We start from the raw sequence: 14075 nt of genomic DNA on the forward strand, positions 1-14075 counted from the left end.
AAGAAGGCTGGGATATTTAGATGAGGCTGGGGTTGGTACAGTACCTTAGTACCTCCACCACCTCGTTTCCGACGCCTCAATAACCAAATGTACGTGAACTTTGCTGAATCTGGGTGATCTGCATGCTTGTCCATTGTCCTTTAACCGGTCAAGTGCATGCAACTACTAGTATCCACCTCAGTCGGTACGAGACTCAAACACACGACACAACAAACATATCAACCACAGAAACAGAACCTTTAAATTGTATTCATACACACATACATCATTACTCGTACAACTGCCGCGAGGCGCTGACTCTACATCCTAGTAGTCTAGCAGTTTTCATTCTACATTTTGTCTATTTTTTGATGAACTCCTCAGTCCTTGTCCAATCTAGATTCACAACCCCAACCCTCGGCCTCCATAGTATTGTTTGTTTTCGGGAGATGACTCAAACCTGAACAATTGAAACACCCAGGAGTCGATTACGATGCAAGCACCAAAGCCAAAAGCGCCATTCTGGTGTACAACCCATACCGCATCTGTCTGAAGTATGCAGCACGCTGATCAAAGTCCACCTCCTCACTGATTTCGCGGTTGCGTGGGAGTGGATGCATGACGATCATGGTGGATTTGGCGTGCTTCAGAACACTGTTGTCCACAATCAGGCTGTCCTTGAGACGCTCATATTCTTCGAGACTGGGGAAACGTTCCTTTTGGACCCTGGTGCAGTAGAGGACATCGCTCTTAGCGACGATCTCGGGAGTCAAAGTCTCGGATTCAACAGCTAGCTGACCGGACGCCACGATTTGCTCTCGAACCTCCTCGGGAAGAGCAAGGTCCTTGGGTGCGACCAAGTTGATTCGGACTTCGTAATATTGAAGCAACCTGACCAAGGAATGCACCGTGCGACCATATTTGAGATCACCAGTGAAAGTCACCGTCAGGCCGGTAACCGTACCGAGCTCTTCTCGAATGGTGAACAGGTCCAAAAACGCCTGTGTCGGGTGCTCCCGGCTCCCGTTGCCACCATTGATGATTGGCACCGGGGAGTATTTAGCAGCGGTCGAGGCAGATTCATTGTCTGGGTGTCGGAGGACGACTGCATCACCATAGCAGCCTAGGGTGCGGATGCTGTCTTGCAACGTCTCGCCTTTCTGCGTGCTGGAGTGATCTGTGTTGATAGCAATGGTGCGACCACCCAAACGCTGCATAGCAGCATCAAAGGACGCTGAAGTGCGGGTGCTCGGCTCATAGAACATGGTGCAGAGCACTTTGGACTGCAAGATTGGTAGGATACCTTGTCTCTGGACTCCCAATCGCATTTCTTGAGCAACAGTGAAGAGAATGTGCAAATCCTGACGAGTGTACTGTCTGACGGAAAGTACATGACGGTTTTTGAAAGGTGAGGAAGCGAGAAGCGAGAGCAGAGATGGCGAGATCGTCGACGGAGCTGCTGGCTGTCTAAATGGTGCAGTGGGAAGAGCAGGACCACTTGTCTCCTCCAGCACCTCATCCATATTACTTCGAGCTCGAGTTATCGGCCGACTTCGGGCAGTCATCGAAACTCGTCTGTTGGCAGCAACCTCGAGGAGGGAAGAACGTCGATCGAAAGGAGTTTCTGCTTGAGCACGCAAGACTGGAGAAGTCGGCCCAACCACTGGCGAAGTCGGAGAAAGGAGATGAGATGACATATCTGCACCTCGTGGTTCATCCAGCGAGAGCTCACCGTCGAGACAAACCGTCTTGCCCTGAAACACGACTCTTGATACTGCACCACGCAACGTTCTTCCGACAAAGGGAGACCAGACGGGTCCGGCCTGGAGAACGTATGGCCGGTCAATGTCTATCTCGATTGAAGTGTTGCTCTGCTCATGTAACTCGAAAATGGCTTTGGGGTTGTCATGAAGACGCTTGGTCACATCCTCCATAGTCATCTTCCCTTCTGCAACTGCCGTGAGCAGCAATGGAAGGGCGTCTGCAATACCAACCGTAGGTACAGCATTCTCCCCAGCAATCTGATATGGAATGCTACCAATGGAGAATACATCGATAGTTGGCAAGTGGTCCCACAGGGCTTTCTGATCTGTGATTGAAGGCAGTGCTGAACACTCTGGATAGTCGACTTGTGAAAGGAAAAGGCTGTAGATGGACACATCGCATGTGACTTTCAAGCCCTTTTCTTTTGATAGAGCGATCAAGCTGATATCGTCCTTGGAAGTCACATTCATGACGTGCACCTTCCTGTCATGGAGACTGGCCAGAAGAAGGATAGAAGCCAGGTCTGTAGTCTTCGCATCTGTTACGATAGGCTTGTATTCTGGCCAAATACCGAAATGCGCAGTTACCGTCGCAACTTTGTTGATGTTGCCGGAAAGGTGATTGAACGGAATGAATAATGACCCGACTTCGCCTTGAACGTGCACAATTTGCTCCGAATTTGAGTCTGTTGCTGCAACCGAGTAGTTGAAGTCGCAATAAGATCCAGCTTCTGCATTAGACTGGGCAACCTTCAATGACCTGGCGTCGGTGATAGCACTGTCGATGCCAACTGGCATGACTCGAATCATGCTGAACCCAGCAGCAATGGAGGCTTTGGTGAGGAGGCTGAAATCATGCGACCCCTTTTGCGCAACACCGGGGACGAAAGCAGCGACATTGATGAGTCCAGGGAGTACGGCGGTTTGGTGACTCGTCTGGAAGTCAATGTTGCGGACGTTGAGGTCGTAGTGTCTGGCAAGTGCTTCGATCAGGATTTTCGCAATCTTGACATTCGTGATCAATGGTGTCTGGTAGTCGACTGCCATTCGCCTAGTCCGATAGCCCTTGCTCATGTAGTTTGCAGGACGTCTGAATCGGTTACTGGAAGGTAGATTGATGTACAGGTCGATCTTGTTGTTGGCCAAATGCTGCGTCAGTGAGTACTCCGATTTCTGGTCCTTCTCATCACTTCCAAGCACTTCCAGGTATTTCGCTTTGATACCGTGTTCCTCGAGAAAGTCGGCAGTTCCAGCAGTGGCGAAGAGATTGTAGCCCAATTGATGGAGCTTGCGAACAGATGGCAGCATCTCCATCTTATCCTTGAACGATCCGATGGAAAGGAGAATATTCTTCTCGGGTAATTTGAAGCCAGTGGAGATGGTTGCTTTGATGTAGGCCTCAAACCGGTCGCGGCCAAAGCAGGCAACTTCCCCAGTCGATGCCATCTCAACACCCAAGACGGGATCAGCTCCCGACAAACGTGAAAATGAGAATTGCGGCGCTTTGACGCCTACATAGTCTGCGGGGATGTTGATCGGTGGATAAGGTGTGACAGGTCTGTCCATGATGACTTTGGTGGCCATCTCGATCAAATCCAAGCCCATGACCTTAGAAACAAACGGGGTGGACCTCGAAGCTCGAACATTGCATTCGATGACTTTGATTTCGTTGTCTTTGGCAATGAATTGAATGTTGAAGGGGCCTGTCACATTCAAAGCATTACCAATCTTCCGCGTGGCTTCTTCGATTCTGGCAATGGTTTCCGGCTCAAGATCTTGTGGTGGACAGATCAGAGTTGCATCTCCAGAGTGGACGCCAGCATTCTCAACGTGCTCAGAGATGAAATGGCCCGTCATGACACCGTCCTTCGCCACAGCGTCCATTTCGATTTCTTTAGCATTCTCGATGTACTTAGTGATGACCACAGGGTGATCTCTCGACACGTCCACAGCTTGGTTGAGATAGTTTTCGAGGTCGTCTTTTGAGTATACTGTGTTCATCGCCGCACCGGACAGCACGTATGACGGACGTACCAGCACGGGATATTTCACCTTTTCACAAAATTCGAGGGCCTCGTCGATGCTCGTCAACTCTTTCCATGATGGCTGATCAACGCCAATCCGGTCCAGCATCCGAGAGAATTTGTACCTATTCTCCGCTGAGTCAATCATCTCTGGAGACGTGCCGAGAATCTTCACGTTCAGTCTGTGCAATGGCAGCGCAATGTTGTTGGGTGTCTGGCCACCCATGCTGATGATCACGCCACTCGCTGCTTCGAGTTGATAGATGTCTAGGACAGTCTCGAGGTTGATGTTTTCGAAATACAATTTGTCGGCTTCATCATAATCGGTGCTAACCGTCTCGGGGTTATCTCGCCTTGCAGTTAGCATGATACTGAGATAGGAACTGAGATAGAAAAGGCAGGAAAACGAAAGGAAGAAAAAAAGGGGAAGAATGAAGTCCAAAAAGGTCAAAAAGGTCCAAAAAGGTCCGGTATCGAGTGACTCAGTCGAGCTCGTGGCTCGGCTGAGCAGCCACGGCTCGACGACGACGGTCCGTCTTGTTGTGGCGTGTCAGGTTGCTCTGGTTGTGGAAGCCCAGGTTGCAGGGGCCACATCCAGAACCAGTACATTGGAGAAGCAAGCATGTTCAAACTGGGGAAAGAAAAGAGAAACACCAACTTACAATTGACCATGACAGTCTTGTATCCTTCTTTTCGAAGAGTGCGGATTGCTCTTACTGAACACCAATCGAACTCCACAGAGGAGCCGATCCGATAGACGCCGGAGCCAAGTACCATAATACCATGATCTTCAAACGTAATGTCGTTCTCCGTTCCATTGTATGTCAGGTACAGGTAGTTGGTATAAGCTGGAAATTCTGCAGCCACAGTATCAATTTGTTTCACAACAGGCTGGATACCTGCTTCCGCTCTCAGACGCCTGACTGCAAGTTCATTCGAGTTCCAGTATCGAGCCAGCTGCCTGTCGGAGAAGCCAAGCTGCTTTGCCTGCCGGATCAAGGACGGGGGAATTGTTGAAGCGCTGAACTTGGACATCAATTTTCCAAAATCACTCAGGCCTTTGAGCCTCGACAAAAACCACTTGTCAATCTTGGTCATTTCCCAGATTTTGTCCACACTGTAACCAGCATGCATGGCGTTTGCAATAGCAAACATCCGCTGGTCAGATGGAGTTTGAAGCTCATCGTCAACAGACATCAAGGGGTTGGAGATGTCAGAAAAGCCAAGATTGTGGAAATCGACTGAGCGAATAGCTTTCTGGATGGCTTCTTCGAAGGTCCTGCCAATGGCCATGACTTCACCCACACTCTTCATGGAAGAACCAAGCTGAGTGGAGACTCTGGTGAATTTCTTCAGGTCCCATCTGGGGATCTTGACAACCACATAATCGAGCGACGGCTCGAAGCATGCACATGTCTTCTTTGTGACCGAGTTGGAGATCTCGTTCAACGGAATACCCAGTCCGAGCTTTGCAGCGATAAAGGCCAGTGGGTACCCAGTAGCTTTTGAGGCTAAAGCCGACGACCGGGACAGTCTGGCATTGACTTCGATGATGCAGTATTCCTTGGAGAAGGGGTTAAGCGCATACTGAATGTTACACTCCCCAACGACCCCAAGGTGCCGAATAACATTGACGGCTGTTGTGCGGAGCATGTTGTAGTCCTCATCCGACAGGGTCTGTGAAGGTGCGACGACAATGGAGTCTCCAGTGTGAATACCAAGAGGATCGAAATTTTCCATATTGCAGACCGTAATGCAGTTGTCCCGCGCGTCACGTACGACTTCGTATTCGATTTCTTTCCAGCCTTTCATACTCCGTTCGATGAGAACCTGTGGGCTGGCGGCGAAGGCTTTGGTACACAGCTCACGGAGCTGATCAGGATTCTCGGCAAACCCACTACCCAGACCTCCGAGTGCATAAGCAGCTCGGACGATGACTGGGAAGCCGATGTCTTGGACAGCATGCATCGCTTCATCCAGAGTTGAGGCTGAAGCCGATTTTGCACATTTCTCTCCGATCGACTCCATACTCCTGGCGAACAGTTCTCGGTCCTCTGTCGTGATGATCGTTTCAATCGGCGTCCCCAGAACCTGCACTCCAAGCGCTTCGAACTCGTCCTTGAGCTGAATTCCGACTTGTAAAGCAGTCTGGCCTCCAAATGTACAGTAGATGCCATCGGGTCGCTCGTGTTTGATGACCTTGCGGACAAAATCGGCATTGACTGGGAGGAAGTACACCTTGTCTGCTAGACCTTTAGAAGTCTGAATTGTGGCAATGTTTGGGTTGATCAGAACGGTGTAGATGCCTTCTTGTTTCAAGGCTTTGATAGCTTGGCTGCCCGAGTAGTCGAATTCACCGGCTTGACCAATGCTGAGACCACCACTTCCAAGAACAAGGACCTTCTTGACCTTGACTCGTGGATGTGCCTTGTCGTTCTCTTCAATCGTGCCACCTGGGAATGTAACAGGCTTAAGCAAAGCCTCCACAGATTCGACACTTTTCATGATTGCGTCAATGAAGACGTCAAAGAGAAATTCTGTGTCTCGGGGCCCGGGAGTCGACTCTGGGTGGAATTGAACGCTGAAGTATGGACGGGAAACGTGACGAATGCCTTCATTGCTGCCGTCGTTGGCGTTGACAAACAATTCTTCCCAGCCTTCGGGCAGTGTCATGGAGTCAACGGCGAAACCGTGATTCTGGGAGGTGATGTAGCAGCGGCCAGACAAGAGATTGGTGCAGGGAATGTTGTGACCACGATTGCCAAACTTCATCTTCAATGTGTTGGCTCCAGCTGCACGAGCAAGGAGCTGGTGGCCGAGACAGATGCCAAATATCGGAGTCCGTCCTTCGGCCATTGCCTGTGAGATGTGCTTAATTGTGGCAGTCATCATTGCCGGGTCACCCGGTCCATTGGAGATGAACAGCCCATCATAATCTTTCCCAGCAAGCTCCGGGAAATTGTAGTCCCATGGCACGACAAGGACCTCGACGCCGCGAGCGAGGAGGCATCGTAATTGGTTGTACTTCAGACCAACATCCACCACCACTACTCGGATTGGTCTGCCAGAGGGATGCAGGACTGCTCTGCTTTTTGGAGGCGAGATGACTCGAGGTTTCTTCACAGAAACTTCTGCCACTAGGTTTCTCTTGTTCTGATCGTGCCATCCAACCTCTTCAACTTGCTCTCGCCAATTGACAGGGCCCATCATAACCTCGCCATTAGGCTGGGAGTCGGCTTTAGTGCCATTGGCGAGTTTAGAATGCGAGGACGGCGATGCATACAACATTCGACCGAGCATGCTGCCCTCTTCCCGGATGATCTTGGTCAACGCTCGGGTGTCAACGCCGTACATAGCCGGAATGCCTTCTTCCTTAAGCCAAGTGCCGAGAGATGATGTGGCCAGGTGATGAGAATATGCCTCCCCGGCATATGAGGCAACTACAAGTCCGCCAATGTGGATCTCATCCGACTCGAAATGTTTTGGCAGGTCGCCAAGCAACTCATCTAGAGTTTCCCTGGAAGGGACGCCATAGTTGCCGACTAGAGGAAAAGTGATGACCAAGATTTGGCCACGGTAAGATGGATCAGTGACAGACTCTGGGTAGCCGACCATTCCCGTCTGGAAGACCAGTTCTCCAGATATGCTCTTGGGAGCACCAAAACTCAGGCCTTCGAAAACCTGGCCATCCTGGAGTTCAAGATAAATCTTTGCATCCTCATCTTGGGAAGGGTGAGCAGCAGCAATTGGGGTCAAAGAACCATGTCGGCCTCCATCGTTGAGAGACCCTGGCGAGAGAGGTCCGTCTGCGTGGCTCAGGCCAACAGAAGCGGCCACTGTAGGACTTTGTGGTAAGGTACTGCCACTGGATGAAGGGCGACCGTCCGAGGTCAGAGACGCGGTCCGGAGCATGGTTGAGAAGAAAGCTGCTGGACGCTACAGCAGCAGAGGGTCACAGGGACATCTGATGAATAAGTGTGAGGTCGTCCCCTGGTTATAGACAGGCTTACGGACGTGACTGAAAAAAATCGACAGGCTGGAGAGTCAAGTTTAATATGATGTACAAAGAATCGGCGGTTCAGAAAAAAATGATGCCAAGCAACAGGGGGGCCCTCTTTCGAGCAGCGGATTGGTCCGCCGAGACTAGAGAGTTAGTCGGTGGTTAAATCGGTTTTAGTCGCGTCGTAAATGTCTAACAAGTGACAGCCATCTCTTGCCGCTTCTAGCTGTGTCTGATCAGGCCCATGTTCAGAAGAGCCCTCACTCTGACAGAGTTTGTGTGTAAGAGAGAGGGAGAGGTGCGCTTTAGGCATGACCTAGAAGGTCATCCTCGCTGCAGCTGTGCCAATACTTCAAGTCAGTCCGGGGATGGGAATCCGTGTAGCCCATAGCATCGACAACCTTCCCCACGCTGCTGCACGACCATCGCGGCTGCATACATAAGCGTAATCGCAGGCAGCAAAATCTCCCAATCACAAACATCAATCGAACCTCCATTCCCTCCAGGATTCTTATCTGATCGCTTCTCTGACACCAGCAGTTGATGTCACCATCTCACTACGCCCGCCAAAACATGCATCGCGCACGTCTGATCCTCCGCATTCTGTTCATGCAGAAACCGTTGGTGACTGCAAGTCTTGGAATAGTGGCGGACGCCTAGCGAAGATTGAGGGTGGGGTGCCAAAATGAGCCATCACAAAAGTCTTCCCGCTGCCCTCTGTTTATATGCCTCCCATGTCAACACCTCGCTCCCTCACCGACTCGATTCTCTCCCTGTCCGCCTTCACTGTTGCCTGTTCGGCGCTTTGCTTCGCTTTCCTAGGTCTTTGCAGTCTTGTGCCGGTTTGAAATGCATTGTGTTCGTTGCTGATAGCCCCTGTCCTCATTGTTTACATCTCCTCGAACTCTAAGCTGCATCGGCGATTCTTCCACTTCTCGGCTCTGTCGCCAGTCCTTTTCCCCGTTGCTCGACTGGGCATGTTCTCGTCGCTATTACGCCCTGCGCGGAGTCGAAGACGTCGCGATTCTTCCACCCTCTCCTCCCACGCTGCGACGGCCGAATCTCCAGATGCTGTGCGTGGCAGTGCCTACCGTACCCGCACTCGGTCCTCCGAAAGAGGGTACGACGAGCTGCTAGGGGAAGACGAACAAATCTCAGACATCGAGGAGGAAGATGAGAACGAGGATGAGGATGGAGACGCCTTTGAAGAGGAAGAAGACGAGGATGATGATCCTAACGACTTTGACGAGGACGGACCTGCGGACACAGCACCACTCCTTCCTATCTTCTCCTCCACGCACCTCGATGCAATACCTGTATTTAGCCTCACCCATGCTATACGGACATTGGTCACTTCTCGTTGCGACACCGTCCTCAGCTGGGAGCAGCTTCGATCTCCTCAGGTTTCACAATTCCTCCTCAAGCCAGTCGAGCAAGAGATCCGCAGGACCCACCTGAACGCTGCGACTCACTATGCCCTAATGGCAAACTGCTTGCAATATGGCAAAGAGGCTGCATTATATGTTGGCAATAGCGGCACTAACAAGACCCGAGGAATGGTTTGCGAACTACTTGCCATCAGACTGCTCAAGGACTACTCCACTCGCGACTTGATTGACGCATTATCTTACGACTTTGACCCTCTGCAAGGCCAATTCGAAACTACTGGTCAGGACATGGAAGGGCGCCGCGGGACCGCCCTATCTACGAAGCTTCCTCAACGGCCGGCTAGAATATCTTGCTTCGAAATTGCGATTCGTGCGCAAGCCAAAAAGTTTCTGTCGCACCCGACCGTGGTCAAGCAGCTTGAAGCGATCTGGGCAGGCACCATTGTGTTCCACTCGGCGGCCGATAATTTGCATCGAAAGTTCGCATTCCCCGGGCAGCTGAGGAGCTATGGCACAACTGAAGCCGAAGCTGGTCCTAAATACAGAGCGATAAGCTTTGACAAGGCGCTCCCTCGTCGGACTGTCACGCTCTATAACCCTCGCGATGCTTCTCTATTCAAAATGTCCCGCCTGAGGGTTCCCCGCTACAGGAACATCTTGTCCACCTTGTCCTTTGCCGTTCTCCTGAGTCTTTTTGTTGCCGTTCTGGTCGAGCGGTCGCTAGAGATATCAACGCTCGAGGTCGTCTTCTGGTTCTGGGCAGCTGGTTATATGCTCGATGAAATTGTTGGCTTCACCGAGCAGGGCTTCAGCCTGTACCTGGCCAGTTTCTGGAATGTCTTTGATCTCGGAATTCTGCTCATACTGTTTGTCCACCTGGCCTTGCGGATTTACGGAATTATCATGCCGGACGTGAAGAAACATACTGTGGCAAACATGGCTTACGACATTCTTGCCGCAGATGCCATCCTCCTGTTTCCACGACTGTTTTCTGTCTTGGACCACTATCGATATTTCTCGCCTCTGCTCATCGCTTTTCGATACATGGCTGCCGATCTCGTTGCAGTATCACTGCTCATTGTAATAAGCTGCAGTGGCTTCTTCGTGGCTCTTACGCTGTCCTTTGGCGAAGACGGCATCGATTCTCCCAGCTCGGTAGCTTATGCTCTGCTGCAAATGCTCATGGGCTTTACACCTGCCGCGTGGGACAGATGGTCCAGCTACAACCTTCTGGGCAAGACGATTCTGACATTGTTCCTGTTCATCTGCCATTTCCTCGTGGTCACGATTCTGATCACCGTACTAACAAACTCATTCATGGCCATCGTTCAAAACGCCAACGAAGAGCACCAGTTCCTTTTTGCGGTCAACACGATATCTCATGTCAAATCAGATGCTCTTTTTTCGTATGTCGCGCCGACAAACATCCTTCAGTGGCTGCTCGTCCCACTAAGATACTTTGTCCCCTTCCGGCAGTACGTGAAAATCAACCGTACGATGATCAAAATCACCCACTTTCCGCTGCTGTTTACCATCTTCATGTACGAGAAGACAGTCCTCCAGTCCACTGCGTTCGATAGCATTGATCTTGTGGAACATCGAGGTCGCAAGCGGACTACTACGAAGTTCAGTCGCCTTCATCGAGCGCCTTCAATTGCGACTTTCCGGCAGGACAAGGCTCTGGAGGAAGTTTTCAGACGGCCGTTTGACAGTACAGTACCAGGTGCACCAAAACGTCGAAGAGCGAGCAACGTCGTCAGTACCTGGATGAAGGGCATGGGCGACGACGGGGCGAGCCCTCCACAAGAGCAAGATAGGCGGGTTGTTGACAGATTGGAAGCCAGAGCCATTGGGTCAAAATTGATGCCTCCTTTCAACCGAGTTCGCACAATTTCTCGGCGTACCATATCGGCGATGTCTGACCCGGAGGACTTCGCAACGAACGCCGACCTTGTGTCTGTGGACGATACAAATGCAATTCATGATTACACAGCTCCGTCTGCAATAGAGCCCCCTGCTCACGCCACAGATGCCGAGGAGGCATATGGGGATGATGAGTTGCCCACCAACGACGAAGGCGATGAGGATGAGACTACTACATTCGATCATCGCTCGCCTGATATCAAGCCTCCGGAGTCGCAGGCTGATGTTATTCGGCCTCGTGAAGATTTCCAAAGTAACGATGAACTTGGAACTGCCACACCGCGCTCGGCTGGCTTGTCGGTATCTGTCCTTCGGACAAGACGTGGTGGTACTGGTTCAGGAAGAAGCTCGCCTGCGCACTCATTACAAAAGCACCGGCCTCGACAGCATTCACGCAATGTCTCGTCTGCAACCATGATTTTCAAGCCGACGAACGATACCAGCACGGAACAGTCGTCCTCGGCAGGAGGAGCCATCGCAGTCCCTGGTCAGGCACACACATCGCTACCAACCTCCGGAGCGCGGACGCCTATATCAAAGCCGGTTTCAAGTGCTGCGGGCCAACGGTCTCCCAAGCGAACAGCTGCAGGGCCCATACGAGTGAGACCTATATTTCCCAGTAAAGACGACCCAGCATTCCGCTCTGCGCCAAACCTCTCTCATCTCTTGGAAACGAAGGGGCGACCGAGTCCTGCGCGACGTAGGCCATCACTTGAGATGGACCTCGTGTCAGACATTGGAGACAATCGGGCAATAGGTGGTGGTTACGTGGGTGCTCTTCCAGCATCCTTTGCTGCGCAAATGAAGAAGGAGATGGTCGAGTCGCGACATGTGCGCGCTCAAAAGCAAGAGCAAGAGCGGTTCACCAAGATTATGATGGCTCGAATGAACAGTCTCGAGGAGGGCTTTAGGGATGTGATCCACGAGATGCGGGACCACATGAAACAGGAGGATAGGAGCCGAAGCCCAGAAAGAGTACAAAGACCCAACACCGGACAAAAGAGGCTCAGAGGCAAGGAGACATACCGACCGTCAACTGCGGGAGGGGACAAGGAGAATGTCGATCCTGGGAACGTCCAAGTCGTCAGGAGAGACGAAGTAGGTCAAGAAGGACGACGTGGAAGTCAGACGGAAGAGATGGTTTTGAAGAGACCGGACAATTCCATTGAGCCCATCGAAAGGCCGGCGTCGCGTTGAATGGGTTTTTAGGACGCTCATGTGCGTTTAGCGGCATTTTTGTACACAAGGCGCTTGATCGTTTATTGCCAGGTAGCGCGTGAGACCTTTAAAGAGCAGCGTGTTGACTGGAGATGTCTCTTTTTGGGCTCGAGCAATATAGAGCTTGTATAATACTGATCTTGTGATTAACACTTTTTCCTCATCGTCTGCATAAACGGAGATTGTGTGGCGTTGTAGTCTACGCAGTAGTCCGTCCCGGCCCATTCCGGCTCCATCAACCTGAACCATTATGCAGCACGTGATCTATCTCTCGTGTAGTTTCAAGGGGCACGTGATTAGGGAAGTCGCTGGTGTGACGCAACTTTAGACGGCGATGTCTTAAAGATGCACTGGACGACGGCCGGCATTAAACACGCAGATGATCCTGTTGAATCCTCGCACCATTGAAGAGACACCTGACTATTGACGACTTTATCCTGGAATTCTCCTAGCTCGTGGTTATTTCGAGACTTTATTCAATATTGAGCACGTAGACAGCGCTAGACAATTGCGCAGGCTGCCGTCGCCACCATGGCATCGAGTTCGGGGCAGTCAAATCAACTACTATAGTGAGTTTTGACCCAGATACTGGGGAATGAGTAGTTCTGACAAGATCTCAGTGCGTGTATCGCTCATGGAACGACCATCCTGACCGAGCATACATCGCCTGGCACCTCGTCCTCCTCAGCGTCCTCGCTCGCCTCAGTCATTCTTCCCAAAATCTCTCACTCAACGCCTGCCAAACTCACCTACACACACGACCGTCTCTTCGTTCACTATATCGCCGACTCTCCATCTTCGACTTCGAACAGCCCTGATGAGCAACTGTCGAGCAATGCCGCGCTCACCTATCTGGTGGTCGCGCAAACGGAAATGGGTCGACGCATACCCTTCGCCTTCCTACTCGAGTTGAAGAAGAAATTCTTGGCCCAATACAAGCCCGAATCTACGGATTTCCAGTCATTACCCGCCTACGGCACAGCAGCATTCAATAGCACGCTGAAGGCGATGCTGCAGCAATACAACACTGCACCCCCTAGCGACGCTCTGACGAATGCACGCAAGGAAATCGACAGTGTCAAGGACATCATGACGGAGAACATTGAAAGAGTACTCGAAAGAGGCGAGCGAATTGATCTACTGGTGGACAAGACTGATCGATTGGGTGGCAGTGCACGAGATTTCCGGGTGCGTAGCAGAGGATTGAGACGGCAGATGTGGTGGAAGAATGTCAGGGTGATGGTGCTCTTGGTGGTCGTGGTGGTCTTCTTGATATACCTGTTTGTCGGGTTTGGGTGCGGTCTGCCGGCGTGGAGCAAATGTCTAGGATAAGGAATGACTTCAATGGCGTCAATGGCGTCGGAAGAGCACAGTCATATTCTTTTGGAGCGACACTGTGTTTTGTAGGAATAACGAGAATGTCTACACAGTACTCGTATATCTCATAGTGGAGTTGACAGCCTTCAGCCCACCACAGAATGGAGTATGGAGTATGGAGTACGGGATATGTCAATCATTGTAAGGCTAAACAAACATTGGAGGGAAGTGGCTGCCCCCATCAAAGAATTCCTGTATTTTCTCATCCAACTGCCACCGTAATTCATCGTGTTCATCTCACCATCAGGAAATGCTGCAGATTGTCGCCCTTCTGACTGCTATCAAAGACTGTAGTGTCAAAAAGACCACCATGACTGAGCCTCGAGGCTGGGTAAGTGCATCAATAACACGTCGTCCAATATGTTGCCAGGCAGCCTACAGTCCACAGCCTACACCCTACCAG

The 14075-nt window shown here is 51.3% G+C and overlaps 3 protein-coding genes across 3 annotated transcripts; 2 read left to right on the forward strand and 1 right to left on the reverse strand.

The window, feature by feature from the left end:
- Nucleotides 1-249: 249 nt before the first annotated feature.
- Nucleotides 250-7805, reverse strand: PV05_00731 (protein pyrABCN). Its single transcript, XM_013465649.1, has 2 exons — nucleotides 4429-7805; nucleotides 250-4114 (listed from the first exon to the last, which is right to left on the reverse strand). The coding sequence occupies exons 1-2, from the start codon at nucleotides 7676-7678 to the stop codon at nucleotides 468-470; spliced, it is 6897 nt and encodes a 2298-aa protein (XP_013321103.1). The 5' UTR covers nucleotides 7679-7805; the 3' UTR covers nucleotides 250-467.
- Nucleotides 7806-8482: 677 nt separating this feature from the next.
- On the forward strand, nucleotides 8483-12447 carry PV05_00732 (uncharacterized protein). The gene has a single exon (XM_013465650.1). The coding sequence runs from the start codon at nucleotides 8744-8746 to the stop codon at nucleotides 12272-12274; it is 3531 nt and encodes a 1176-aa protein (XP_013321104.1). The 5' UTR covers nucleotides 8483-8743; the 3' UTR covers nucleotides 12275-12447.
- Nucleotides 12448-12633: 186 nt separating this feature from the next.
- Nucleotides 12634-13899, forward strand: PV05_00733 (uncharacterized protein). The gene is made up of 2 exons (XM_013465651.1): nucleotides 12634-12864; nucleotides 12916-13899. The coding sequence occupies exons 1-2, from the start codon at nucleotides 12827-12829 to the stop codon at nucleotides 13625-13627; spliced, it is 750 nt and encodes a 249-aa protein (XP_013321105.1). The 5' UTR covers nucleotides 12634-12826; the 3' UTR covers nucleotides 13628-13899.
- The last annotated feature ends 176 nt before the right edge of the window (nucleotides 13900-14075 follow it).

Source organism: Exophiala xenobiotica (genome assembly GCF_000835505.1).
Source record: "Exophiala xenobiotica strain CBS 118157 unplaced genomic scaffold supercont1.1, whole genome shotgun sequence".
NCBI lineage: Eukaryota > Fungi > Ascomycota > Eurotiomycetes > Chaetothyriales > Herpotrichiellaceae > Exophiala > Exophiala xenobiotica.

Bases quoted from the DNA above. Each gene is read 5' to 3' on its own strand.
- PV05_00732 (XM_013465650.1), top strand. From the start codon at position 8,744: ATGTTCTCGTCGCTATTACGCCCTGCGCGGAGTCGAAGACGTCGCGAT.
- PV05_00731 (XM_013465649.1), bottom strand. From the start codon at position 7,678: ATGCTCCGGACCGCGTCTCTGACCTCGGACGGTCGCCCTTCATCCAGT. The intron at 4,115-4,428 runs GTAAGTTGGTGT...CTGCAAGGCGAG, and splicing joins CAAGACTGTCATGGTCAATT to ATAACCCCGAGACGGTTAGC.
- PV05_00733 (XM_013465651.1), top strand. From the start codon at position 12,827: ATGGCATCGAGTTCGGGGCAGTCAAATCAACTACTATA. The intron at 12,865-12,915 runs GTGAGTTTTGAC...ACAAGATCTCAG, and splicing joins CAGTCAAATCAACTACTATA to TGCGTGTATCGCTCATGGAA.